The 26522-nt window shown below is 46.4% G+C and overlaps 1 protein-coding gene across 1 annotated transcript; it reads left to right on the top strand.

The window, feature by feature from the left end:
• Positions 1-921: 921 nt before the first annotated feature.
• On the top strand, positions 922-26522 carry PXDC1 (PX domain containing 1). The gene is made up of 5 exons (XM_074576046.1): positions 922-1606; positions 14488-14579; positions 14864-14981; positions 18897-19008; positions 24866-26522. The coding sequence occupies exons 1-5, from the start codon at positions 1351-1353 to the stop codon at positions 24981-24983; spliced, it is 696 nt and encodes a 231-aa protein (XP_074432147.1). The 5' UTR covers positions 922-1350; the 3' UTR covers positions 24984-26522.

Genomic DNA, 26522 nt, shown 5'->3' on the forward strand with positions numbered 1-26522 from the left:
TAGGTTGTGTGAGTGCAATGACCTCTGACCTCCCCAAATTATACAAACAGGAAGGGTCTGTCCTGCCCTCAGGGCCACGGCATAACCCTGCCAAGTTGCCGACTGCCTCCCTCTGCCCCACCAAGCCCCTCTGCAGGAGAAAGCCCCATGCTGGATGCCACTGCCTTCAAGCAGAGGCCCATCCCAGGTGATGCGTCCCATGTCACCGCGCTGTCATTCGCATCACTTTCAGTATATGTATCTTTAACCCTGCGGCTTCTAGGCATTTTCAGGCATCCAGGTATATCTCCCACACACTTCCTTGCTTTACAGCATGTCTTTGGTTTTGCCAGGTGACTGCTTCTGACTGCTGCAGCCCCCGACAGCTCTTCCGGTGCCTGGCTCTCTGTGTTAAGATGGTGCTTGGGGTCCCCGTGGGAAAGAGGGGCAGTATTTGCAAGCACAGGCCTCCCCATCATCCCCCCCTCTATGTGATGCTGCTGGAGGCTCCTTCAGGGATGGTGTCCCACCAGACTATTAAGAAAAGGCCAAAGAAGCCCCAGGCACCAGCAGCGTACTTCCTTTCTCCTGCTTTTCCTCTCTCTAATGGACCAGGGGGTCTCCGTTTAGGCTCCCCAGGGCACAGAGGGAGGCTTTTTCAGCGGTGCCCGGGGCTGCCAGCCTCGCATGCCACAGCTGGAGGCGGCGTAAAGAATTCCCTCCCTTCTTCCCCCAGCTCGCCGGGTTGGAATTTTGTATTTAAAAAAAAAAAAAAAAAAAAAAAAAAAAAGAAAAAAACCTTCTGGGGTCACTGGGAAGGGAAAAAATTTCTTCGTCATGTCTGTGGCGTCTGCGAAATCGTCCCGAGAAGGAAGAGGAGGATCCCGCCGCGGGGACCGCGGGTGTCTGGCGGAGGGGGGCGGGCGTTGGCTGGGGGGCCGGGGCCGGGGGGGGCGGGCCGCAGCGGCCGCGGGCAGCTCCGCTCCCCCCCGCCCTGGACGGGAGGGGCTCTGCCGGGGAAGAAGGGGCCGAGCCACCCCGTTCCCCGCCCCGGGAGGGTGTGAGAGCCGCCCTGGTCGGTGCCGGGGTCTCGGCGGAGCGGGGACAGAGGGTGCCCGGGCCGTCCCCTCGCTGCGGACCGCCGTCTATGAGGCGCCGTCGGGCCCTCTCTCCAGCGCCGGGAGGAGGCTCAGCCCCGGCGGGCAGGGCAGGGCCGGGACGAGGGGGTGGCCGTGCGGCGGGTGGCACCCCCCTTCTCTCTTCCTCCTCCTCCTCCTCTTCCTCCTCCTCCTCCTCTTAACTTGGCCGCGGCGGCGCGGGGCGGTGCGCTTCGCCCTCCGCCGGCGCGGGGGATGCGCGGGCGGCGGCGGGATGGCCTCGGCCGTGTTTGAGGGCACCTCGCTGGTGAACATGTACGTGCGGGGCTGCTGGGTGAACGGGATCCGGCGGCTCATCATCAGCCGGCGGGGCGACGAGGAGGAGTTCTACGAGATCCGCACCGAGTGGTCGGACCGCAACATCCTCTACCTGCACCGCAGCTACTCCGACCTCGGCCGCCTCTTCAAGCGCCTCCTCGACTCCTTCCCCGAGGACCGGCCCGAGCTGTCCCGCTCCCCTTTGCTCCAAGGTTTGAGCTGCCTCCGCGGACCCGCTTGGCTGACGAGCGGGCGGGCGGGCTTTCAGCCGCTGCCGCTTCCCCCGGGGCGGCGGTGGCGGGTCGGGCGGTGTCCCCCGGGCGGAGGGAAGCGGGGTGAGGAGCCGGAGCCTCTACGGGACCGGACGGGGCGGGTGGGCTGGAAGGCTGCGGGGGCGTTTTACGGTCGGAAACTCCTCCCGGGCTGTTAATTTCTGTTACATTTTTTTGGCAAGTGTACGGTAGGGGTGCCCCGCGGGCTCCGGGCTCCCGCAGAAGGGAGGCCCCGGCCCCGCCGCTGGCCCGGCTGCCCGGGAACCGGCCGGGAACCGACTCCGGGCTGGGCTTGAGGAGCAGAGGGGTCCCTCTTGGCGCTGCCCCTCTCCGCTGCCTCCGGCCTCCCCGAGGCTTCCCGAGAGGGGGGTTGTTGGCAGGAGAAGGGCTGTAGCTGAAAAATCTCCGCATGTTGGTATGTTGTTTGCCCCAAGGAGAGGAGGGGAAAAAAAAAAAAAAGAGGCTGCGGCGCTTGCCAGTGGACGGAGTGACTCTGGGAGCTGGCATAATTCCTCGCATAACTTCTGCAGAACAGGGGAATTGCACCAGCGGTTAGAGCCATGTTTTCTCTTTTGCTTTCTGGAGTGGATTAACCCAACTCGGGGGATGCTGCCCATGCAGAAGCAGAATGTACCTGTTAAGCCGTCTTGTGGTTGGGTTTTAATTTTTTTTACCGTTAGGGTTATTTTTTAGATGTAGTGATGTGTTTTGCTCTGAAATATTTCAAGCGTGTAGGGTGGTGCGGAGCATCCGCTCATACGAAAATGGATGTGCGCATAGCACTGCCAGTGTCCCCAGACGTCTGAGTAACCACATAAATGACTTGATTGAACAGGAAGGGGGAGGAAAAAAAGGGCGTTTTGTGTGTTTTCCTCTGGGGGAGGTTGGAGAAGTTCTCCACTGCTCTCACGCCACCTCTCACCTTACTAGTGTGACCCCCGTCTGCGGGGGGGGGTGGGGAGGGGAGAGGGGGCATTTGAGATTCTGGGGGCTGGTTCTCCACCCTGCATAGTGGTGTAAATCCATGGGATTTATTTCTGGGCCCTACCTGTGTGACAGCGGGCTCTGCTCCCTGCAAGGGGGGACAGCACCAGAGGGTCTCTGCCGGCCTGACTCGCCGAGGATGTTTCCTGAAGGGTGTTTAAAAAAGAAGGTCTTTTTCTATTGTCCTGCCAGACCCCTAACCTCTGGTAGGGGAGGTTGGGGGTCGCGCCTCATTTAAAAATGCTTATGCCTTTCCCTCTCCTTAGCTTCTTTCGGTGGCGGGAGCGGCAGCCCGCTCCCCGGCGGGTGTCCCCCGGCGCCGGGCTTTTCCCCTCCCCGCTGCGGGGAGGTGGCAGCTCGGCTCCGTCGGCGCCGGGGGACACCCGCCGCCACTCGCGGGCCCCGAGTGCCCTCTGCAGACGGCGGGGATGGGCGCAGGGCTGCCGGGGTGGCGGCAGCCCCCCCATCCCCTTGCTGCCCGCTGCGGGGAGCGGGCTGGGGGATGCTTGCGGGCGCTGGGTGCCGGGGGGGGGGGCTGTCTCCCCCCACTTGGGTGCAGGCTGGGAATGGGGGAGTCTTCTGGCTGTTCCTGCAGATCCCTGCACCCCCCCACCTCTCAGCCCTGCTGTGTGCCCAGCACAGCATGCTTATACCATGTCTCACGCAATTAGGTTGCTGACCAGGCATCTAAAATATTGAGAAAATTTATTCTCCATTGCAGGTGCCCTAACTAAAGTACTTGGAGTGTAATTTTTAGTAGTGCTGAGCGGCAGTAAATTCTATATAACATGTCCTTTATGTGGCACCTGGGCTCCAGGTTTTGAGGATACTGGGTAGGTCTGAAGTGAGCCTGCCTGTGGCCTGCAGGGCACAGTACCTGCCAGGGTCACTGTGACTAAAATACGACTTCCCAGAGCGCCAGTAGTCCTTTTATTTGTTGGCTTCATGGGGCTCTGAAGAGTAGCTTGGCAGCCGGTCTGGGGCGTGTGCTGTGTCTGGCTGGAGATGGACTGTGTCCTTGCTGGCCCTGGCCTCCTGCCCTTCCCAGTGTGCTCCCTCCCATCGCTTAGGCATAGGAGCTCCTGCGCATCCTTAAAGCCATTCTCATTCCTCAGCACCTCTCTCAAGTAAGCGTGGTTCCTCTCCTGCCTCAAGACCCATCACAGCTTTGTGCAGTTGGGTCCAGATGGGATTATAGACCCTTGCACTGGCTTTACTTGACAGTCCCAGGTAACATACACCATCAATGCATGAACAGCTGGGAAAGTGTAAGCATCTTCAGCTTGCAACGCTCAATTCCTGCCTGAGACCTGGAGCCAGCAACCTTCACTTACCCTTATTTCAGGCACAGGTGTACCAGCTTCAGTAGAATCAGGAATAAGCAAAGCATCAGTCCAGGATTTGAACAAATCGAAACCCAATATAAGCAGATCATGATCTGTTTAGCTTGGTGAAGGGGTGAGGGTTAACTGTGCAACAGAGATGGAATAAAAATCACAGCACGCTTCACAATTTCAGTAATACTCTTTAAAATTACGCTGCTCCTGCTCTAAAGAAAATTACTTTGCAGAGTGTGCTTCTCTGCATAGGGAACACGTCATCATACCAGCATTTTAAAGTGACTGGCCACAGCCTTGTGCAACTTTACTAAGTTGAAACATAAAATTCTTATTTAACTAAGTGACACTGATGCAAAGCTTTGGATGTAAGAGATTGCATGGTGCATGTCTGGTCTTTAGAAAACTATTGGCTATTGGGGTAAGCACGGTTTCTTAATGTCCGGTTTAAAAGCAGATGTCCTGCTGCCTACAGTAAAGCTCAATATATTTAACCCAACAAAAACACCTGACATAAGAAGACTCTTTTGTGTATTAGCACTCAGTCATATACAGTTGTGTGTATTTTTATATACCCACAAGTGTATTTGCCTATGTGTGTGAGTTTGTATATGTGTGTGTGTTTATCTCAGGCTGTCTGAAAGAAGGTGAATATTAGCTGTGCCTTTTATCTGGAGGAAGTGGTAAAATGTTGCAAGCCAAATTTGCATTGCATTGAAGGACTCCAGAGTTCCTACAGATTTGCCTAAGTAGCATTAACAGGACTAGCATTATCCTACAACTCAGTCAAGCTGCAGTACATTACATTTAAGGGATATGGTTGAGGAGTGAAAGCTTGAGCTATTTGATGTTATTAACTTTTTTAAAGAAGATTTTTTTTTAAATGTCAGCAGTATTAGAAAGAGTTAGTTGTTACCGTTATTGCTGGTTTCAGCAAACAGCTCATACTGAGCAGAAATGTGCTTCTTTTCTTGCTCAGCAACAGCAAACAGCCCTCTCCTTTCTTTTTTCCACTCCCCTTCCCCTTGGACTGCCTTCCACAACTCTCTCCCTCTTCATCTTTCTCAGATCTGCACAGTGCTTTGAGATGACAGAAGAGAGGATGGGAGGTACAAGTTTCCTGCACTGGCTGTTCATCTTACCCTTTCTTTGATATGAAAGGAGGGGAGGTCTCCAGGGGGGAGTACGGCATCCACACAATCTGATCTTGTCTTTGATAACTAATAACAACACGTGGCAAAGCGCACTCTCTGCATCTGGAGTGTACCATGATGCTAAGGGCCAAGGACGTTCAACAACACTAGGCATCTTACTAGTAAGCTGGTAAACAAGGCTGGATATGTGCATACCTGCAGGGTGACTAAATGTGATTCACTGTGATGTTACCAGTAACTTGCGAGTATTTTATTTGTGTCTGAAATGTACCCATCCCTCGCTCCAGGCAAATGCACAGAAGAGGATCACAGAAAAACACAGGCTAGTTCACTCTTAGCAGAGCTAGAATACAGCCTAATGTTACTAATCTGTCTGTTTCTATATGCAAAATAATCAGCTTTTGTATTTAAATCAGTTTTGATGAGAAAGGCAGCGCTATGGACTTAACAGCCAACTTAAAATTGATGATTTACAAATAGTTGCAACAGATCCAACAGACGCTATAAGTGAAGTATAAACCTGGAAAAGTACTCTTTTTTCCCCCTTCTATTTCTTCTAAATATTACTTCTAAGGGGTTCTCTTCTAAGATTTATCTTAGAACTTGATCCAGGTTCAGTGCAGTCAGCAGACACCTGCCTCTGCCCTCAGCCTGGGCAGGATCAGCCCCTTAAGTGTAGGACTGGAAAGCCCGAAGAGCACCTTAGCAGCTTTTCAAGGCTGGGATTTGTTTTGCCCTCGGAGTGGCAGGGTGGTTTCTGGCAGTCCTCTTCTGCTGCTGTTTTGTTGTCTTTGTCATCAGAACGGAGGCTCAGATGCTCTTCCAGTGTCGCTGTTCGTATGGCACCTACGTGTAGCGCCTGGTCCTGCTCTGAGACTCCGAGCCGTCAAGTCAGAAACTCTCTTCAGTCTTAGAGATTATTTTGTTTACTAGACGGGTTCTCTTTTCCCAAAGTGCTCATTTGCCTCCCCCTTTCTTCTTTCCGTCCTTCCTCTGACTCATTCTGCTCTGTCGTGGCCTTTTCCCCCCTTGCTCTCCTTTCTGTTATTTTCTCTCTGCTTCTCCAAGTCGCTTTCCCTGAGCTGCATTCTGTTCCCTTTCTTTGCCTCCAGGTTTCCCTCACCAGCTTGCTGCCATCCATGGTTACCTGTGGCTCTCCAGAACTTTTCTGTTCCCTTCTGCCTTGCCGGCGCTCAACCTCTGTCCATCCATAGCAGCTCTTTCATAAAGGTGGAGATTTCCTATAGAAACTTTGCATCTGTAGCTTCCCTCATAGCGTAGAGGCGGTCACTTCACCTGCAGCAGACCCTGAGCAGTCCATCCCAGATAACTAACGCTGAGCTGTAGCTCTGAGGCTTGTGCCTGCCCTCCGGTGTGGTTGCCTCATGCGGGAAGCAGATGATCGGCTGTTTTCTGTGTCCCAGTGGCTGCGCACCAGGAAGCGCATGGGACGCTCCCCCAGGGCTGCCGTTGGAAGGACTTGCACAAAGCAGAAGGCAGTTCCTGAAGAGCCAGCCCAGGAACATTATGTTTGCTTGCAAATGTCGCATTCATAACTTACGGTTTTCTTATATGCTGCATTATAGTGGTGTTGTTGTTTACAAGACCATCTGGGAGTGTGATTTATGAGAAGAGGGAGTGCTAGAGAAGCAGCATAGTGGTTTCCACAGACAGCAGCTGTTTCGGTGCTGTGACAATACAGATAAATACACTGCATCTATTGTGCTCTTTTCATTGTTGACATTGTCAACAGTTCATTAGTGGAGCTTGCTCAGAGCTTCTGTCTGGCAGACAAAGGATGTGGCTCTTAGTTATCAGGCTCTAGCAGCGCTGTGTAACCAAAATTAAGTTTGGGGCTCCTGGGTTTGTTTTTTATTAGCTGAATTTCATGGTTCATCGGTACTGATGGAGATAAATGAAGCTCGCCGTGTTGTTATAAAGCTAGGCACAAGTTGCCTTTTTGTGGTGGACCGAGGCAATGTGTCTGACAGGCTTTTGGTGGAATGGAATGGAAATGAGGTGGTTTTTTTCGTGACAGTTCTCACCTGATAAGAAACCAGCCGCTAAACATGGTTGTAGGAGCTTGCATTTTTCATCAGGCTCTGACTGCTTTGTTTGCTTTTATCTTGTGCTTCTTTGACATCTTTTTCTCTCCTGTGGCTCATCAGGCATCGAGACAGGGAGCTCTGCAGGGCAGGCCTGTCTGCTGACTTGTGTCACCAGGAGGTGCTATCTCCCCTCCGGAGATCCCAGGAGATCCCATAACTAATAATACATGTATGGAAAACCTAGTCTAGGATCTAGACTTCTCAGCTTTTAACTTGCCCTCTTGTGTTGTACAGGCATTCAGGTGCGCCAGAGTCCTCAGGTGGTCATGGTCACACCTCCTGCTCTGGGGGATTTCAGTTGGACAGTTGTTTGGATAGGACTTTGCTCTGACCGTATTTTCACATCTGCTGTGCATGAACTGCAAAAGAAGAAATGGCCTGTGTTAGAGCTGGGTGTGCACAGTGCAGGCAGGGTTTTGGAAGCTCTTTCTCCTTCTGCGTCTAACAGGTTTCCCTCAGTACCTTCAATATGCTTATTGCTACCTAGTGGGACTTCTAAAAATATGGAGTGACTTAGATGCACTTTGTGTACTCATATCTCTTAATAATACTTTGGAGACTGTAGTGGCTCTTGTCATACAAGACGGATGAATTTCCCCATGAGGGGAAGGGGCAAGTGTGTCTGCCCCAAGAGAGGGGTGTTGTAGAATTAGGCAAGAGGCATCAAAGAGGAGTTGCCAGAGCTGCCAGACTAAGTCAGACCAGTGCCGTAGTTAGCTCTGGGATTCTGTCCCTAGTGATGAGAACCAGATGCTCCAGAAGTCAGCATAAATAACCAGCAGAGAACGGAAAAGTGACAGTCCTGGTCTCTAGTAATTGCAGATCTGATGTCTCTGATTGCCTGTAATTATCTGCCCTTCTCTGGATCTTATCAAGTCTTTGGACCTAAGGGATTCCTTCAGTGTTATTTCTGCAGAGTTACTGAAGAAAAGTTGTGTGAAACAAGCTTTCCCATCTGCTGTTTTTTTTGAATTTCCTGCCTTTACACTCCACTGAGTATTCCTTTGTCCTTCTAACAACCTTTTCTCTTCTTCTCTGTCAGAGAGGAGGCAACAGTAAGTGGGAGCAGTCTAAGATGGCTAATGCTGTAGTTCCCAGGACGTGGGATTCAGGGAATGTGTGTCTGTGGGGAGGAGGGATGCTACCAGGGCAGCTGCTGGGAGGAGAGGCGACATGGCCATGAAGCAGGGAAAGATGCCAGCTGAAGTGGTATTGAGAAGAGCCTACTTCAGCAGAGGGAGGAAATGGGAAGCAGTGCAAAGGAGCAAAATAGCAGAAATCATTGGGCTGAGCTGCCACCTTTCAGCCCCAATCCACATCCCAGCTGGGTAGCTTCAGTTCCTGCATGATACTGTGGAATATCTGTCTGTGGGGATATTCAGAAGTCGACTGAACATGGTTCCCAGCAGCCTGATCTTACTTTGGACTTGGCCCTTCTTTGGATGAACCAGATTGATCTCTTCCATTGGACATTTGTATACCTCCTCTTGTGTCTGGGACCTTCCTCCTATTGCTCCATCTACATCCTGAATTGTGTGTATGTACGCATGGGTTAGAACATATCTGAGGGAAAGGGGGAATGAGGGCACAGGATAAAAAAGAGTGAGCAGTGCAGTGTTAATGAATACTGTTACTAGGGGAAAGGAGCATATCTCCTGTTGAAACCACACAGTCTGGTGAGAGGAGAGAGCAGAGTAGCAGTCTTCTGTTCAAGACAGCTTATGTGTCTTCCCTAAAGGTTTTAACCTTTAGGTTAGAGCATCTCTAACTGCTGCTCATGGGCTCGTGCAAAGAGAGAAGTATGGGCTCAAGACCTGAATCTATAGGCTTTAAATCTTTCTTGCAGTGTGGGTTAGCAGAACACAGTAAGATTTCTCCCTGGATTTATTTGCTGCTTCTTTTTTCACTTTGATAACTACTCTCCAGTCTTCCCATGGGGGATGGAGAGAAGGTAGGGTGAGGAGGGCCCAATGAAATATCTTAATCTTTGTGTACATACTAAAATACACAACATTTAGGAGTATCACCATTCCATCTTGCACACATCTTCAGAAAGTACACTTTGGCTTCTGCTCTTGCTTGGCCTCCTATACATATTGAACTGATTTTGAGAAAGTAGGAGATCTCTTGGACATTCTTCATTCCTCTCCTGAACACAAGCCTGAAGTGGAGTCTTTCAGATTGGAGAAACAGGGTTTGCCCACAGTTTGAGATTGTGTTTATGTAGCGACTTGTACATAGCAACACATCTCCAGAAAAACAGACTTCTCTGTGTCATCATTGAGAGATGGCATATGAGACATACTTGACATAGGCATGAACTTACTCTCCCTTGGAAGGCACTAGAGGATTGTTGAGTCAACGTGCTCATCACCAGGGCTCCATAGTTATTGCATTACAAGCCATGGAGCACATGCTGCGATTCCTGGTCCGCCTCATTTGGTGTAAGCATGCAGCGCGTTATCTGCGGTTGTCAGAATATCATCGGTTGCAGATCTGGTGGCTCACGTGGCAGTAATAGGACGGGCCTACCAGGGAACAGGAATTGACATCAGGAATTGGCTCCCAGTTCATCCTCCTCCTCTGGTGAGCTCGTTTCCTCCTCGTTTGCAGCTCTGGGCCCCTCTCCCACGCCGCGAGCCAGCGTGCCAGGTACACAGCTGCTCGTCTGCTCTCTCGGTCTCCTGCAGCTGCTCCAGCACCAGGGTCCCAGAGCAGGAAGGATGCTGTAGGCCACCGGTGCTGTTTGTGCCGTGTTTTTCCAGGGACGTGTTGCTATGGTGCGTAAAGCTGCTATGTACGCCTGGTCTCAAACTGCGGGCAAATCCTTTTCTACCCAGTCTTAAGGACTCTTGCCTGGGGCTCTTGGTCTGGAAAAGGGCAGAGAAGATGCAAAAGGGATTGCTTCCCCCTTCCTTAAAATGAGGTCGCTGATGACGGGGCTTGTGCGCACAGCGGAGCCCTGCTAAAAGCAAATATCCCAGGTACACGCGAGTGCCACCCTGGGTTAAGCAGCGTGCCTGCATTGTCCCTCCTGTCACCCAGTGCGTGGGCTCCCTTGTGCGCAGGGTGAAGAAATCTTAGAGGTTTGTGGTATTTGGCAGCAGGGTTTGTGGTGAAAAAGGAGCTGCTGGGTCTCCAGTTTACCTCAAGTCCTATAAACAAAGGTGTTTGTAGCATTTAAGTCACTTGAAAAGATAGTTGGTTGTCCAAGCACAGTATAGGTAACAAGACAGAGAGCAAAGTTTTCCTGGGAGGAGTTTGCGCATGTTTTCCATTAGCAGTCAGACAGTGGCCAGGCCAGAGGAAAAGGCATGAGAACAGCCTTTCACCATGACCTCACGAAGAGATTTCCCAGCTCTGAGCGCAGCTCTGTTGCATGACTGAACAAGTGGAAGAAAGCGCAACTGGTTCCAGGCTACTGGTTGCTTTATTGGTGTCTTATTTTCATTTTATAGCAAACTGTCTGAATAAGGATTCTTGGGGTCTAAAAGCCCCAGATAGAAAGATATTTACGGTCCACGGGCAGAGAGACAACAGCTTCAGGACGTGTTGTAGCTGCCGTACGGATGCTGCATACGTAGCCAGTGAGTCCCGTGCACTCCAGGTGCACCCAGCTTGTGGTGCGTTGGTGTCAGGGTTAATGAATGGTGGAGGTGCTGGCTCTGTCTGCAGCTGGCATCTGCGTGCGTCTATTTGTTCAGGAGTTTCCAGCGTCTGGAGATCCTACACCAGTCTTGGCTTTCCCCCCCCCCCTTTTTTTTCTTTTTCTGTGCCTTGTCAAAACTTAGGAAAAGGAAAAAGAAGACAAGCAGGGGAGACACCCCCACAAATAGAGATGGAAAGCTTGGGTGAAGTTCTGTGACCCTTCTTTACACAAGAGAGCCTGGGTGAGAAAGGAGCTTGGATGGGGCATCCTAGCCTGTGGTCTCTTGCTTCTCCTGCTGGGGTTTCCTGAGGTGAAGCCTTTGACAAGAGTGGTTCGAGGTATTCCCTGCTGCTCACCTAATTGTGCTGGCACAGCAGAGGCAGCCCTGTGTGGCGTTGTGGGAGAGGAAATGAGTTGCAGGGGAGGGCAAGAGCACCTTAAACCAGTGTTGCCACCGGAGACTTCACGTCATCAAACCACAGGGTTCCTCACGCAGGTAGGTGCTGTGTTTGATGACAGCAGCCGGTTAACGAGTGCTGAAAGGGAGCGGAAGGAGGGACTGGGACATCCGCTCCTCCCGGCTGCCTGGGCAGGCAGCGCCTTGCTCCAGGCTCTGAGCCATCCCTTGGGTTGTGGCATCATAGGCTACGACTAGCTGAAAACCACGAGGGCATCTGTTAACTCTTAAAAACAGAGACGTGTAAAATTAAGCTAAATGAGGGCCTTACAAACTCTGTGGCTATTGCAGGAGAAATTACAGGGTTCACTATATATATATAGCCAGTCAAGTGGTTTCTGTGTATTTAGACTGTAGACGTATGAAAAGGAAGGCTTTGGCTCAGCCAAACTGAATTCCCTGTGTGGGGAATTCATGTAAGGTCAGCAGCTTTACACCCCAAAGCTGTGCATCTGTAATCATTAAGCACATATATAGGAAGTTGTCCAGGCAGATGTATCACTTACTCTCCTTCCTACGCTGTCTGCCTTTTGGTTTTGATATTACTAAAAGCTTCAGTAAGAAACGGTTTTTATCGTGTCAGATGTGACAAGTCGTCTGTGCCAGTTTCCAAGTCAGAGTGTGGGCTTGCATGGCTGGTGACTTTCCAAGAGCTGGAAGGAGGAATAGAGCAGGGCTGGGAATTCCTGGTGAATGCAAGAAGCTGTAAAACCTCCCACTGGGTGATCTGTGACAGTGCGACAGACTGACGGCCTCGTCCGACTTCTCTTCCTGAAGCATAAAAAGGCTGTGTGGAGCTGCAGATGCTTTCCCTGATTACTAATGAGAGAAAATCCTAACTGCTTGGCTGGTTTTCCTCATAGGATGAAAGCTCAGTGTTGTTGCTGAGGTGTTTTTTTTTTTTCTTTTTTTCTTCCCTTTTTTTTCCCCCCTCTGGTCTGAATATCTCCACTTGTTTGAAAGTATCCCTCTTCCTGGTAAAATGCTGGTTTCAACAGTAAATACTTATTCAGGAAAAGGTCTGAGGTTGACGGTGGAGTTGAGAGAGAGCAGTGGAATGCCGGATCCCAAGTGGATCAGTGGTGAGGTGTTTGCCTGCGAGGTGGGAGCCGCAGTCGGGCAGTCTCTGCTTTGACTGTGTCCATATTTCCCCAGACTTGGAGCAAGACCAGCAGGAGACGCGGAGGCCCCCCACGGTAGCCAGCACTGGGATGGCTACCTCTGGTTTCTCTGATGTGGGCTACGTCAGGGCGACAGCGTGTTTCTAATGTCATAGGTGGGTGTCTGGGCCATGGGGCCGTTGGCAGCTTCTTTCTAGGGAGGACGAAAACACTTTTTTTTTGAAAGGTTTGAACTTCATTCAGAGGTGGGATGGGGATATATTTGCGGGAGGGCGAAGCGGATTCACCCAGGCCTGCTCACACACCCAGTAGGTGGGAAGATGAAGGGTGCTGGTCTGCAGGTCAGGTCTGTAACACCAAGCACAACCCAGCTATTACGCAGCCCGTGGACCCATGCAGACGAGTTAATTTGCATTTACAGCCTTTCAGAGAATTTCCATGCAAAGCTGCCTGACTGTAGTGTCCACCAGTCAAAGTGGGCTACACAGCTGCCCGCCTTACGTGCCTGCTGGTACCCTCTGCTCCGCTGTCAGAGGAGGGAGCGAGCTGCGCCGGGGTGAGGTGGCGGCGATGCTGACAAAACCAGGCAAAATGAGGGACTGTCGAGCAGTAGAAAGGCTTATGCAACCAAGCTACTTCTGTGGGACATCCGTCAAGTAAACCTGGTTGCTCCGGAGACAATCTCTGTTTTATTGAGGGCTGTAATTGGAGGAGAGCTGACAGCTGCAAAGTCACGCTTTTGTCTGGAAAGTTTCTATGGGATCATATCTCGTGGGTAACAAACAAGGACTGATGCAGACTGAAGGGTTTTGTGGATGTTGTCCCCACACTACGCGTGTTGGATGATTGTGTGTTTGTCTTTTGAATAGGGAGATGGAGATGCACTTAGTTTAACACAATTTTTATATATTGAAGTTGTTTCTCACAGACTGCTTTGCAGATTTTTTGTTTTGATGGGTTTGATTTATTGGGCCTTTTTCTGCTCCAGCTTTTTGTTATTTTTTTTGTTTGGTTGGTTGGGGTTTTTTTTACTAGTCAACTTTGTTAAATTTAATAATCTCTTAGATATTTCATTTTCCTGTGTGTATCTTCCCCCTTGGAAAAAATGCACAAATGGAGATGAAACAATGATTGGGGTAGAAAAAGCAGGTTACGAAGATCAGAAATAAAAGGGCTGCTAGAGGGCTGTGAGATTTTGGGGTTTACTTCTCCTCATGTTCCCTGTGCATGCATATAACCTGTGCTATATTTCCCTGAGTCTGCAAGAGGAGGGAGAAGTTACAGATGCCCTGCGGATTATACATACAAAATATGGTATTACAGTTGAAGATCCCCACACTGAGCAATTCAAAATTAGAAGCAATGTAATGCATCATTGTGGACACCAGACAGCAAAATTTCCATTTTAATCCCTTCTGCAGCACTGTGATAATTCAGTGATTATTAAAAAAAAAAAAAAAATCCAAAAAGTTGTTTTGCACTTGAAGAACACGATACTGAGAAATCTTCCTTGGGCCGCTCACTGGGGCTTACATTCAAGAAATACAAGACTGCCCTCAAAGCCTTTTGTTCAGCTTGTGTTTAGTTTTTCCTCTTATCTGTGAGTTGTGTTTTTTGGTTTTCTTGGTTTTTCTTTTGCTTTTTATTGTCAGAAAAAAAAGGATGAATCATGGTTCTTGGAAGCAGAAAACAGGCTGATTATCACTGCTGGTAATGCTGTGTAGTGAAACAGTGGGTGAGGGAGTAGGTGGTTCTGCTTCTGCTTGTCTTGCAACTCCTAAATATGCTCATAAACAGCTGAATTTGTGTCAGGCTTGCAACTCTGCTTGTAACTACACCCACCTCAGTTTGGGGTACACGCTTTATCATTGGTCTGGGTTAAAAGACATTTCTGGGAGGCATGATATTTGAGATTGTTCCACGTCTTCTTGAGCAGCTGCTTCTGGCTGGTGAAGTGTGTGTGGAAAGTGTGCTTTTGTCTATGCTCATGATCTGTTTACTTTCTTTCTAGGGCTCATCACAATAAAAGAAGCCCATGATATAGAAGCCAGACTTAATGAAGTGGAAAAGCTTCTGAAGACTATTATAAACATGCCCTGGAAGGTGAGTAAGCCAAGTTCCACATTTAGCCCAGCTTGACTCCTCCTGGATGGTGACACGCACTCTCATGCAGATTAGAAAGTGATGGGCTTTGCCAAACTCTAAAAGAAGCACCTGTTTATTGAGTATCTTGGGGAAGTGCTAAGTGCCAGAACCGTGTAATGATGACTGCAGGCTGTTGCTCATAATACGTCTTTCTGTGATACTATGAAGGGGTGGAAAGGGAGAAGAGGGACATGCCAAACCTCTGGTAAAAAAGGATGTCTGTTTCTTTTCCTCTTTTTAAGTATTCAAGATCTGAAGTCGTCCTCACGTTCTTTGAGAGATCTCCTTTGGACCAAGTTCTAAAAAATGACAATGTCCATAAGATTCAGCCAAACTTTCAAAGTCCAGTTAAAATATCAGGTAAGAGTTGTTAGCTTCCTACATTTGACACAAGAATTACAAAATGAAAATGAATTTATTTGCTGTTCCCCTTATTCTTTCCCCACCAGCAATTCAAAACATAATTCTCCATAGTCTGCTTTATAACATAGAGCATATAATTAGCCTTGACATACGATGCATTCAGGCCGAAGAACTGCATTCAGGCCGAAGAGTGGCAGGTGAAATTTAAGGCTGATAAATGCAAAGAAGTGTATGTGAGGAAAATGCAGTCTTCGCTATCATCACATATGATAGTTCTGTTACCACTAAGGAAGATTTTGAGGCTATTGATACAGTTCTGTGAAAATGTAAGCTCAGTGCCAAGCAGTGAGCAAAGCCAGCAGTGAGAATATTAGATATTATTAGGAAAGGAGGGGAGAACAGAAGAAAGGAGCAGCACCCCATCTTAAATACAGTGTGCGCAACTCCGGGTTCCCTGTCTCAGAGAAGATATAAGAGAATTTAAAAGCATGCAAATAAAGGACAAGGATTCAAATTGTTGAACAGCTTCTCTAAGAAAAAGGTTAAATAAAGAAGGACACTTCAACTTTGAGACGAGGACAGAGTGGGGATATGTTGGAGGTCTACAAAGCTGTGAATAGAAGGAGGTCAATTACCCCGTACTTCTCATGAAACAAGAGCTATAGGTTATCCAATAACGTTGACAGACAACAGGCTTTAAACAAACAAAAGAAAGGTTATAATATTGTTTTGTTTCCATACGGAGCACAGTTAAGAAGTGGAACTCATTGTCACAGGATATGGCGGAACTGAAAGCATAAATGGCTTCAAAAAGGAATTAGACAAGCGAGTGGAGGAAAAGTGCATTGAGACCTGTCACAGGTGGAGACATAGGAAGTTTCTAAACCACAGATTGCTAGTGGGTAAAACAGAGAGCAGTATTACTCTATCCTTGCCTATTCTTTCAGCTTTTCACCTCTGCATCTGCTACTGACTGTTGTTGAAAAGTCTGTGGACTTTTGGCATGCCTGGTTTTGTATTTCTATACTGAAATGTTTTGCGTGAGGCTACTGGCAATGACTGGTTTTGTGTTGCCAGAAGAGTTTGTTTCAGAGCATGAAATAAAAGTGAAATACTACATAGTCCTCCAAGGTGTATAAAGTATTTAGTGTGAAACTGGTGTCATTTTTTTGAGGTACTAACAATATATCAGTTAGTGGCCAGTCAGCGTTTCAACATGCTAAAGGTGTAAATGGTGTGTCTTAAGGATCAATCTTACACACAGGGTAGATTTTTCGTAATTGATCCTGAGCTCTGGTTCGAAGCGAACTAGTTAAATAAATATTCTTTGTATTGGTAAATAGTTTACGAGCCCACCAATAACTCTTTAGAAGTGTACCGTGTGATACAGGGCCTCAGTGAGAACTGTGGTCTTACCAGGCCATCTGTGCTGGTGCCTTCTTGTATTGCCCCTCACGCCCAGGCTGCAGCACAGGGATTGTAAAGAAGAGCCCCCGGGGCCGTACTGCAAAGAGGGGTGATGCAGATTTGGCTTCCTGGGAGCGAGGGATGGGAGCCAACATGTGTGTCTCATGCCCCATCTGTGGCTAGGGAGGTTTGGATGATGCCTTGAGTTGATATGGAAACCTCAGGTAAAATTCCTCATGTGTATGTTCCTGACATGAGTCATTTTCTGGAGGCTGAACGTGGTTACTTGTTTTGCTCCTGAACACCAGGATGTGTTCTCAGCACTGACCCTTGAGAGCATATTCACTGTTTTTGTCTGAAATATGGTGCTGCTCCATGAGACCAGAGCTGCAAAGTGGGTCCTAGCACCTGTCCATTATGAAATGAAGGATCCCCAAATTGTAAAAACGTTCCAAAGGGTGGCTGCTGTCAGCGATACCTTATTCTTTTTCAAACAGGCAAATATCAAGAATAAAGGTCTTTGGAATTGCACTGGTTCGAAAGTGCAGCATTGCTCTGGCTTGGGGCTTTTTGCTCTTTGGAAGGGTTTTGTACAATTTTTGTGAGGCTGTGTAGCCCGTTGGGGCACACGCACTCTGTGTGTGCATGACTGAGTGTGTCACATGGCGGGTACAACAAAGAGATGGTCAAGATGAACCTAAATTTGGAGTGAGGGTGCCTGGCTGATGGGCAGAGGCAAAGGGAACCCTCCTGCCAGCCTCTATGTAGAGGAGCTGTGGAAACCACCTTAGATGAATAATAACATGTTTTGGTTTAATTCTGTATTAATTTTGGTAGCGATGAGTCATACCTAATTAAATGGAGGAAGATTTTCCTAACTATGCAGCTCTCCAAAAGCGTCTTGTGGTAATTAGTTTTATCATTTAAGTGATTGCTGCAAAGAATTTAAGAGCATAGGCAGAAATTTGATGATAATTGACATTTGAGTCATCTGAATGCTGCTCACTGGACATGGTTTCAGTGTCTGCCAGCGTTGTCAGTAGATGGCAGCAAATGTTAACATCTAAAGCAGTTCACACAGCAATGAAATGCTCTTAACTCCTGCATCCTGTCAAGGACGCTAGGAAAACACCGTGGTATTCATGTTAGTCATAGTGCAGCTTTCTACATGGCTTGCAGATTTAGAAAAGCAGGCAAAAATATTTTGTATGCTCTGAAAAAACAAACTGTCCCCCATATGGTCCTGTTCAGAGCGGTGGGTGATGGTGAAGAGAGAAAGGGCCACCCTCTTAGATGAAAGCTGAATTTGAATTTGTGGTGTAAATCTTATTCCGCAGTATGATGTTGGTTTAAGATGAGTCATGACTGGTGTGTTTCTACCGGGGTTCAGTTTTTTACCACCCCCAAATATATACTGCTAAAGTGAGTTGCAATAAAATGTGGACTATAAGTCAAAGATTAATTTCTCAAGAAAAATAGGGAAGTGAGTTCTGGCTTTGCCTTAATGAAGGAACATGTAAATGTACACTTTAAAAAAAATTATCTCTCTTCTTTCTCCTCTCCTGCTCATTACTTGAACTGTATAGTTGAAATTGGTCTGTTTGAGGCGAGGTCTTAGGGCTTCCGTGTACATATGTTTTGTGCCTACAGTATTTTCTGCCATGGACTAATTTCCTTTTGTTTGTGCTGATAATGCAAAGCTGTAACACAGAGTCCTCTTACCTTGAGGCAAATCATGAGTTGTCCCACTTAAGTCACTGCTGATTTACGCCACAATATTTTCATTTTGTGGTGGCCCTAGCTTCATCTAAGATTGTGTGACTGGAAAAAATCCTTGCGACTTGCCTAGTTTGCCTTTCCATGTAATAAGGACATGGATTAACTTCTCATTCATATCAAATACTCTTCTTTAATTATAAACTCTCCCTATGGTAGTAAGGCAGTGGAATTAGGTGTAAATTTTAGCTATTCTGGATTAGAGGCTTCTTACACAGTAAGAAACAAATAAGCAGAGTTGAAGGCAATGTAGAAGATGATATTGTTTTATATGAATTAAAGATGGTGGTTGAATTATCTCAGAAGGTAACTTTTTATTTCCTTTTTCCCATCCTTTTGGTTTTTGCTTAACTGGCTTAAGCCTGGGACTATCTATGAAAATCACAATTATGTTTTGGTAGTGGTAGGTTGCAATGGATGATGGATGGGCTGCAATTCTGCTAAGGGTGACAAAAATTTTGCCACTGGCAATAACGGGACTAAAACTGGGCCTTGCTTCAAATGTGCCGTATCATGAATTGATAATGTGAATAAAATTGCTTAAGCGCAGGCAGTCTGCAGATGTAAGAAGCTATGAAACCAACTCTTCATTCCTGCTTTCATGTACAGATTTTCAATGTCACGCACACATCCCGGTTCATGACCGTGTTAATTCCATATGATATGCAGTTGTTTTCCATCTGGTTTTTTTTAGATTTTTCATCTTCTTTTTCTTTCTTCTCCCAACAGAAATCATGCGATCAAATGGATTTTGTTTAGCCAACACTGAAACAATAGTCATTGACCACAGTATACCCAATGGAAAAGAGAAGCACCTGGACGTAGATTCAGCAGAACACTTGTAAGTGTGATTTGTGCAGGAGTAATGCTATCAGCCTCAGATAAACTGTAGCCTTTTTGTTTCCACCAGCAAAAAGTTACCCTCTGTCTAGGAGCAAGACTGGTACAGTTGTCATTTGGACTGTGTTAAATATTACTGGGCCTGATTGCTAAGGCTTCGTAGTTCTTTCCATTAAAATAATTCTCGGTGAGAATTATTGACCCCAAGGAGCTCAGTCCTCTGTGTATGAAAAAAGCTGTGGTTGTCGTAGGGGTCCTGCCAGCTGAGAATAGAGGAGATTTTTCTTTCTCTCCTGACTGTGATGAGAGCCGATTTGATTCCAAATTTGGAAACTCAAGCATCCTTATAGATGGAATATCCTGCTATGACGGGAATGCTTTGTTTGGAAAACACCGTCCTCGGAGGCAGCTGGGGCATGTTGCGACTTGGTGAAGCACGTTTCTTTCTTTAGGGGAGAGGGAAGTTAGACTAGTCTTATTTGTAAATTCTGCCTCCTAATGCATGTAGGTATTCTGGGGTCAGAGGCCTGTAACCAGGGGGGCTTTCATGTAGGTCTTAAGTCAGTGACTGTATTGACAGATGGGTTTTGATGGAAATCTGCTCCTACAGATTTCTGTCATGGTGGGTGATTGATATTTCAGTGATCTTCAGGTAGTGAAGCATTTAAATATTTTTAATGAGAAACATTGCCCTCCTTTTTCATTAGAGCAGTTGAAATGATGGAAACACAGCACTAAAAGCCTTATGGAAACTTTATCTTTGAATGCAGTGCTCTATCTTGCCACATGCGAAATGTGGTCATCGCCAGTCTGTGGAAAGGCTTAGAGCTCGACAAGATTTTGTCAGGGGCTGGAGTGGATCTCTGGCGCTAGTGTAATTTTTTGAAGCCTGTCTATTAACTTACTTACTGTTTTGAACCTTGACCTTGCTAACAGTATTTAGGCCTGTAAGCTTGTATTGAGTCTGAAGAGACACACTGGAGGCAATTCTGTAAGGCCAATGTCTGGCAATTAAAGTTGTCATAGTGCAGAGTGGGTCACTTTTTAGTACTGAGAGTGATAAATAATAAGAGCAAATTACCAAAGAAAGCCTTGTTCTACCTTGTTTTGATTACCTTAAACAATTTTGATTTTTATTTTTTTCATTTTTTAAAATCTAGCTTTGATTTAAAAATGTGCTGCAGCCTAGGCAAAACTTACTGTTCTGGGATCAGAAAGTGTCATCATATAATTTTCATCCCACTGAAGTCAGAATATTAAGGCCAGAAAATATTGCTATGATAAAAATTATATGGTAGGCACATTTTCCCAAAAACAGTGGTGAAAGAAATAAATCACAATAATAGCCTGGCTTTGTGCATTTGTATTTTAACATTCATGAAGGAAGTTAAATCAGGAATCAAGAAGTTACTAGATTTCAAATGTCTATTTTACATGGTGCCCTAAATTTGCCGATCCTGTAGCTGTATTTTACAGCCGAGATGTAATGGCACTTGTGTAACGCAGCTGTTTTGTAAAAATTAAACTTTTTTTTAAAAGCAGAAGTTTTCTGTAGTGCTGTTTTAAATGTAGGTTAGTAGTCCAGAAAGGAAGCTTTAAAGTCTTTCAAAATCCTATGCAGTTCCTTTTTGGTATCTGTAAAATTGGATTTACGGGACTGATGTTTTCTGTTCTTAAATCAGAGCTAATTCCTTGTGGACTTGTATATCCTCAGATTGGAACTTTTTCCTTTCAACAACATTAAACTCTGTATGGCTTTTGGGTTTTGGCCGCCGATGTATTTGAATCAGACATTTTGCAAAGCAAACCTGTATTTTTTGGAGAGAAGCGCTTGGAGCTTCAGCAAGTAGCAATCGTTCCCGGAGGTCCCGCTGCGCTGGTTAGCTGTTGTACCTGCAGCGCTACCCACCCAGTGAGCCATCAGCTGAGAAGTCTTATACTTGCTGCAAATGAAACTGGAGCATTTTTGCAAGTTGGAGTTGCTTACTCTGTTGTTCTGAAGCAGTTGCTTTCTACTCCCTTCATTTTCTCTTTAATTTTAATTGGCAGTACACCATACTGTTGCAAAATGTTGTGAACTCAGTGTGCTCAGCATCCATGTGCCATAAATACTCCTTTTATGTGCGTTTCTTTGAGTATTCTACAGTCCTTTTGAAAGGAAAGCTGGTAAATCAATGCATTATAACTTAGGCTTTGATTTTATTAGAGGTGCCTTCTCCTGCCAAGACTGTTTGCACTTCTGTCTTTTAGGCCAGCAGCAGAGGCTGTGGCATTGGGCATGCTGCCTTTTTGGCAAATTCGCTCCAGTACATACATTTTCAGGATGGTACTGCTGTTGTCACAAGTGTCTTGTGGTCTATGGGAGAGACTTTCATGGGTGGCGATGCACAAGCAGCACAGAGGTGGTGAAGTTAAATACAGAATATTTGCAGGAAAACTAAATCCTACTCTTGACAGGAAAAGAAAATGCTTCCCTTGTGCTTTTTAGTCTTAGGTGGGAGGAGATCTCTTCAGGTATTGCACGTACCTAAGGTGATGAGAGGAGCTGGATTGTTGTCTCACACCATGTTTACACTAGGGGTTGCTCCTGTGAGTTAATGAGCTTCTATGTAACTTGTTTCCCTTTTCTTCCTGGCGAATGTGAGCAGTAACTGTAATGCATTACCAGGAGTTAAAATGATAAAGACAGTTGTATTACAGCACAAGGAGTAGGTCCTTGTGTCTGTCAAGGTAGTTTTGGAAAAAATAGCAAGAGCAGCAGTTTGGGAATTTAGGAGTCTGCACGTCCATAGTAGTTTGTGGAGTTAGCGTAAACTTTATTTGGGGAAAAAGACATGTTGGTAAGAGCACAAAAGCATTTGGACTGTTGGGTGCCCTATACAGCTGCTAGCCGTAATAAACAGGCCTGGCTTATTGGGTTTGGGTTTCTGTGAGTGCCCCAGAGCACTGCTGTGCTTTGCGGACTTCTGTGCCTGCGCTTCCTTTCTGGTGGCAAGGAAAGCTCTCAGCAATAACCACGGCACACGGTGCCACGGCTTTGTACCTCACATGCTGCTTGTAATACCCTGTCAGTAAGGCTGAAGAACCACAAAATCTGTGGGGCCTTCCAGTCGTAATAATCTAGTTTTATACAACTGACAAGAGGAGGAGCGCAGAGTCTGAATAGCCTTCTTGACTCCTCTTCTGCTTTCTTAGTTCTGTCTGCCCCGCTGGTATTTCATAATCTGTTTTTTCTGGATCACTAGCAGTCCGTAAGACAGAACAATGTGATCTGTGAAGTGTTTGCAAGATACCAAGTCAACTCCCTTCTGTGCGTGTTCCCACACATGCAGGCAAGCAAACAGCCTGGAGGGAGTAAAGGAATGAGGGTAATAAACATTCAAAGTTCAGTCTCATTTCAATTTGGTTGCAAGTAAAGACCATAGCAACAGCACTGCAGGAGAAAATCCATGAGTTCCTGGTCCTTGTGGTCCTCATAGTTAAAAAAAGAGGCGAGAAGGACCAGGTAAGAGTGTGGAGAAGACAGAGCTGTGTTCATACATTGCAGGATGCACAGACCATGCTATCCAATAACCCGTGATGCTTCTAAAGAAAGTTTTGGGGAGAGATGGGAGTGGGAGATCTATCTGTTTATCCACCATTCTCCTTCGGGTCCTCTGAAATACCTGATTCTTAGGGCTCTCTAGGCTGAAGTTAGAGGGATGTCTGCAGTTGCCTCACTTAACTAAAGGAGTCTAACCAGTTCATGTGTAGGTGAGATGTGGTTTTAAACCAAATTAATTTAAAGCTTCATCTCTTTATCTGCTATTCAGAGGGCTGAAGTATACCAGCCTAAAAAGGTGTTAGAGACATGTTCTATAGTCAGAGCTAGGTCAGGATTTCTTTTTCTATCTGTCTTGTGCAATTTTTAAGTTTCTATTTAAATTTTTTTTCACTCTATCAGAATGAATGCAAGTTCTTTCAACATACTAAAGAGAGTGTGAGAAAAGGAAACTTGACAGTTCTTCAAGTCCCTTGCTTGAACAGAGATGAGACTTAATCCTTGGCCTGCAGTGACTGCCTTTAACTGCTAGGCTATCTGGGAAGAAGTAAAGTGTTTTCTTACTGCAGAAATTCAAGCCTCCTTGGAACGGGAACGTATGTGACTGAGGAAAGTGTAGGTTTTAATAAGTTCATGCCTTGTGGTTGAGAATAGGTGTGAGACAGTGGGCAGTCCCTGCAAAAGTTCAGATTATAACACAGGACTTCAGAAGTGGGAAGGAAAATACGAAAACAAATGAAGCTAAATTTGTGAATCTCTTTATATTCGGTTGTTCTCTGTGTGTCAAAACCTAAATCTCGTGCCGTGGGGAAGACAGTGAGGCTCTGGAGGAAGGACACAGCAGTCATTGTTTCCTATTTGTCTTAGACATTTGGCCCCATACAAAAGCCAAACCCAGAGAAGGTACCAGTGAAGTGAAAGGGTGAGAGTCCGAGTTCAGATGGGAAACAAAGGCAGTTTCCTTTCCATTATTGTGTGGGAACTGAGGCATTTTGCGTTGGTGCCACATGCTGTGAGAATAGAAGGGAAGGATGTGGACCTCAGCTGCATGATTCAGTCTTCCAGAGCTCACTTGCTGCTTCCTTCCTTCCTCACTAGTAGCTCTGAAAATCAGGGAGGACAAGATGCTTTGCTTGCATGCACCATGGTTCTCGTTGGACTATGGCTTATTCATATACACATGGGTGTGAGGAGGAAGAGGTGTGGATGGGATCGGCTCTGAGTACTTTCTGTGAAGATTTTCCCAGGCCATGGTGAAAGATCTTCTAGACTCATAAAAATCTCACTGTAGAGGTATCTGACAGCCTGACAATTCTTGGCTGTGTCCCAGGAAATCATTGATTTGTTAGTAGGAGGGGAGCCCTGGGGCATGAAAACCAATGAATAATGTTTTTGATCCGGTTCATCTTAAATGCAGTGTGGTAACCAGGTGTCATGAGATATGAATTTCAGGTATTATAATGACAAGTGCTCTGAAGAGTCAGTGTCATATTAGAGAGGAGTCATAGAAGTCCCTTTTACTGAAGACTGCCATCTAAAGAGTCGAGAACTTGCTCTCCTAGTATGCTGCACAGTTCTAGCATAGTTTTAAAAAGGAATAGCCATCCTGTTTTACCGAAAGCAAACTCTTCAGTCCATTCATTTCCATAGGTTATAAAGAAGTGGTTTTTCTGTTTATTTAAGGACATGGAAAGCAATGGTTTACATTTACTTCTGAACTCTCTCTAGGAAGTGTTGAATTTTGGTTTATGAATGTGACAGTAGATGCCATTGCTGCTGTCTCCAGTAGGTTACACTGGCATAATGATATGTAGGCCGATGTCAGAGAAACTGTAGCTTCATTATTCACAGTTGATCAGCATGTACCTTCCTTGACAACTTCTAGTATGAATCCAAATTTCAGGCTGCCGAGAGAGAGAGTGAGATACTGAAGCTTTGGAAAAAGTGTTGGGACTCTACATCTTTGTTGTGCAAACTGAGCTTCACAAAGCTGAAGCTGAAAAACCAGCAGTAGAAATACTACTGCAACACGGCACTGGTATGAAGCAAGTCCACGTGCTACATTTACTCAGAAATTTAACTTGCAGTACCAGCAGAAGAATTCTTGCCTGCAGCCCTTTTTTCCAAGTAGACCTCTCACAAATGCCTTTTCTCAAAATTTCCAGGGGCCAGTCTTAAGATATCCTAGGCTTCTCTCTCTCCCTTGGTACTTTTCTTCCAATTCCTTTAGCTTTGATTTTCTAAAAGAACATTAATGACTTAATGCCTTTTGATGTTTGTTTTTTTTAAATTTTTTTTATTTTTTATTTCTCCTTAGGTTTGAAAGTGTTAGTGACTTTACCTCAGAGCTAGAAGACAGTGATGATCCAACGGCTTATGTCACCAATTTGACATACTACCACCTGGTCCCATTTGAGACTGATATTCTGGACTGAGGCCGCTCATTGATGCAGTCAGCCAGCATCCAGCCGACCTCTTCGTCCATAGGCTCTGCTATCTCCGGCGTTGCATCTCTGTGAATAAGGCTGTGCGGGCAAGACCAACAGTGGAGAAGTTGCAGCAAGTACGCCACAAAGCTGGTTTTGTAGTCTGGCCTTCCGTTCTGTGTTACGGAGACATCTTGTAAGGAGGTAACTGCTTCACTGCTGACAGCAAACTCGTTTTCTGTGAAAGCAAGGCAGCAGAGGCTTCCTGGGGCTCGAGGAAATCTCTGCTGTGTCTGTGGGATGCAGACATCAGAAACTTGTGCTGTGGTATGCTGTCACCCATGCTCCTTCACTTGCAGTGCAAGTTGAGGCTTCCTCTTTTAGGATGCCACCAGAAGCTTCCCCAGATGGCGTGACCACTCTTTTTATGCTACATAAGCGAAAAAGCGAGCAAACCAGATGAATTTTGTCAGTTCCCAGTGCGGTTGCTTAACGGAGGTCTTGCGGGTCACATTTTGCTCAGCTACCGGATGACTGGTGCCTTACACGAGATGTCAGAAATACCATTGAGTGCCTCCAGGAAACAACACATGACCTGACCGCTTTACTTCTTTTAAACATGTTTTTTTTAATATAATCACTGAAGAGGTGACTACTCTTTTCTGGAATAGTAAAGCAGACAGCAGCTGGCATTGCAATGGACTGTGCATGATGTTTGGGTACCCGTGTGATTTCAGAGATCTGGAAAGCTGATGGGAAAGCTGAGCTGCCCCCTGCTAAGAACGACCAAGGCTACAACAGGCCCTTGGATACAAATTTTTTCATGTGGACCAGAAAGTGTGAATGGTGCTTACAGTTGTTTACATCAGAGAGATAATTCCCTATGCATCTTTCTCCCCAGAGGATGGGGAGGAAGGCAATGAGATTTACATCTTGTTTGGACTGAAAAAGAATGATAAGCTACAGTGTGTCTACAATGGTAGGAAAAACACTCTCTCCCCTGCCAGCCTGGCTCAAGGAGCCTGTCTAGCTTTCCGAGGTATGCCAGCAGGGATGGGTGCAGGCCTGGTTGCCATGTAATTCCGTGGATTTCAGTGGAGGCAAGACAGTGGGAGCAAGAGCGGGATCAGACCCTGCAGTCTCTTGACTACTGAGTAGTGCAACATTAAAATCTCCTCGGGGTCTCTCTCTTGCGGAGCGCTCTGAAATCCTGGCTCTCGCCGTGAGCGCTCAATGCTTACCATCGTGACCTGTCATTGAGCTTTTTGTGATCTGTTTGCAAACATGAATTTGAAGGGATCGAAATGGGAAGGAATGCATTTTGGAATTGTTTCTTGGTAAAAGGGTTTCCTTGGTCCTGAAGAAGTTGATACGACTCCCTTCTGCAGACTTTTCATTTTTATCTATAGAATAACAGTCAAACAGAATTTGCTAATGTAAATAATAAATTATTGAGAATCCTAATTCTTTTACACAGTATGTTTTTAAATATATTTTAATGAAATAAAATATAACTCACCTTCAGTACACGTTCTGCAGCTTAAAGCA

The sequence above is a fragment of the Larus michahellis genome, chromosome 2 (genome assembly GCF_964199755.1).
Source record: "Larus michahellis chromosome 2, bLarMic1.1, whole genome shotgun sequence".
NCBI lineage: Eukaryota > Metazoa > Chordata > Aves > Charadriiformes > Laridae > Larus > Larus michahellis.

Bases quoted from the DNA above. Each gene is read 5' to 3' on its own strand.
- PXDC1 (XM_074576046.1), top strand. From the start codon at position 1,351: ATGGCCTCGGCCGTGTTTGAGGGCACCTCGCTGGTGAACATGTACGTG. The intron at 1,607-14,487 runs GTTTGAGCTGCC...CTTTCTTTCTAG, and splicing joins CCGCTCCCCTTTGCTCCAAG to GGCTCATCACAATAAAAGAA. The intron at 19,009-24,865 runs GTAAGTGTGATT...ATTTCTCCTTAG, and splicing joins GTAGATTCAGCAGAACACTT to GTTTGAAAGTGTTAGTGACT.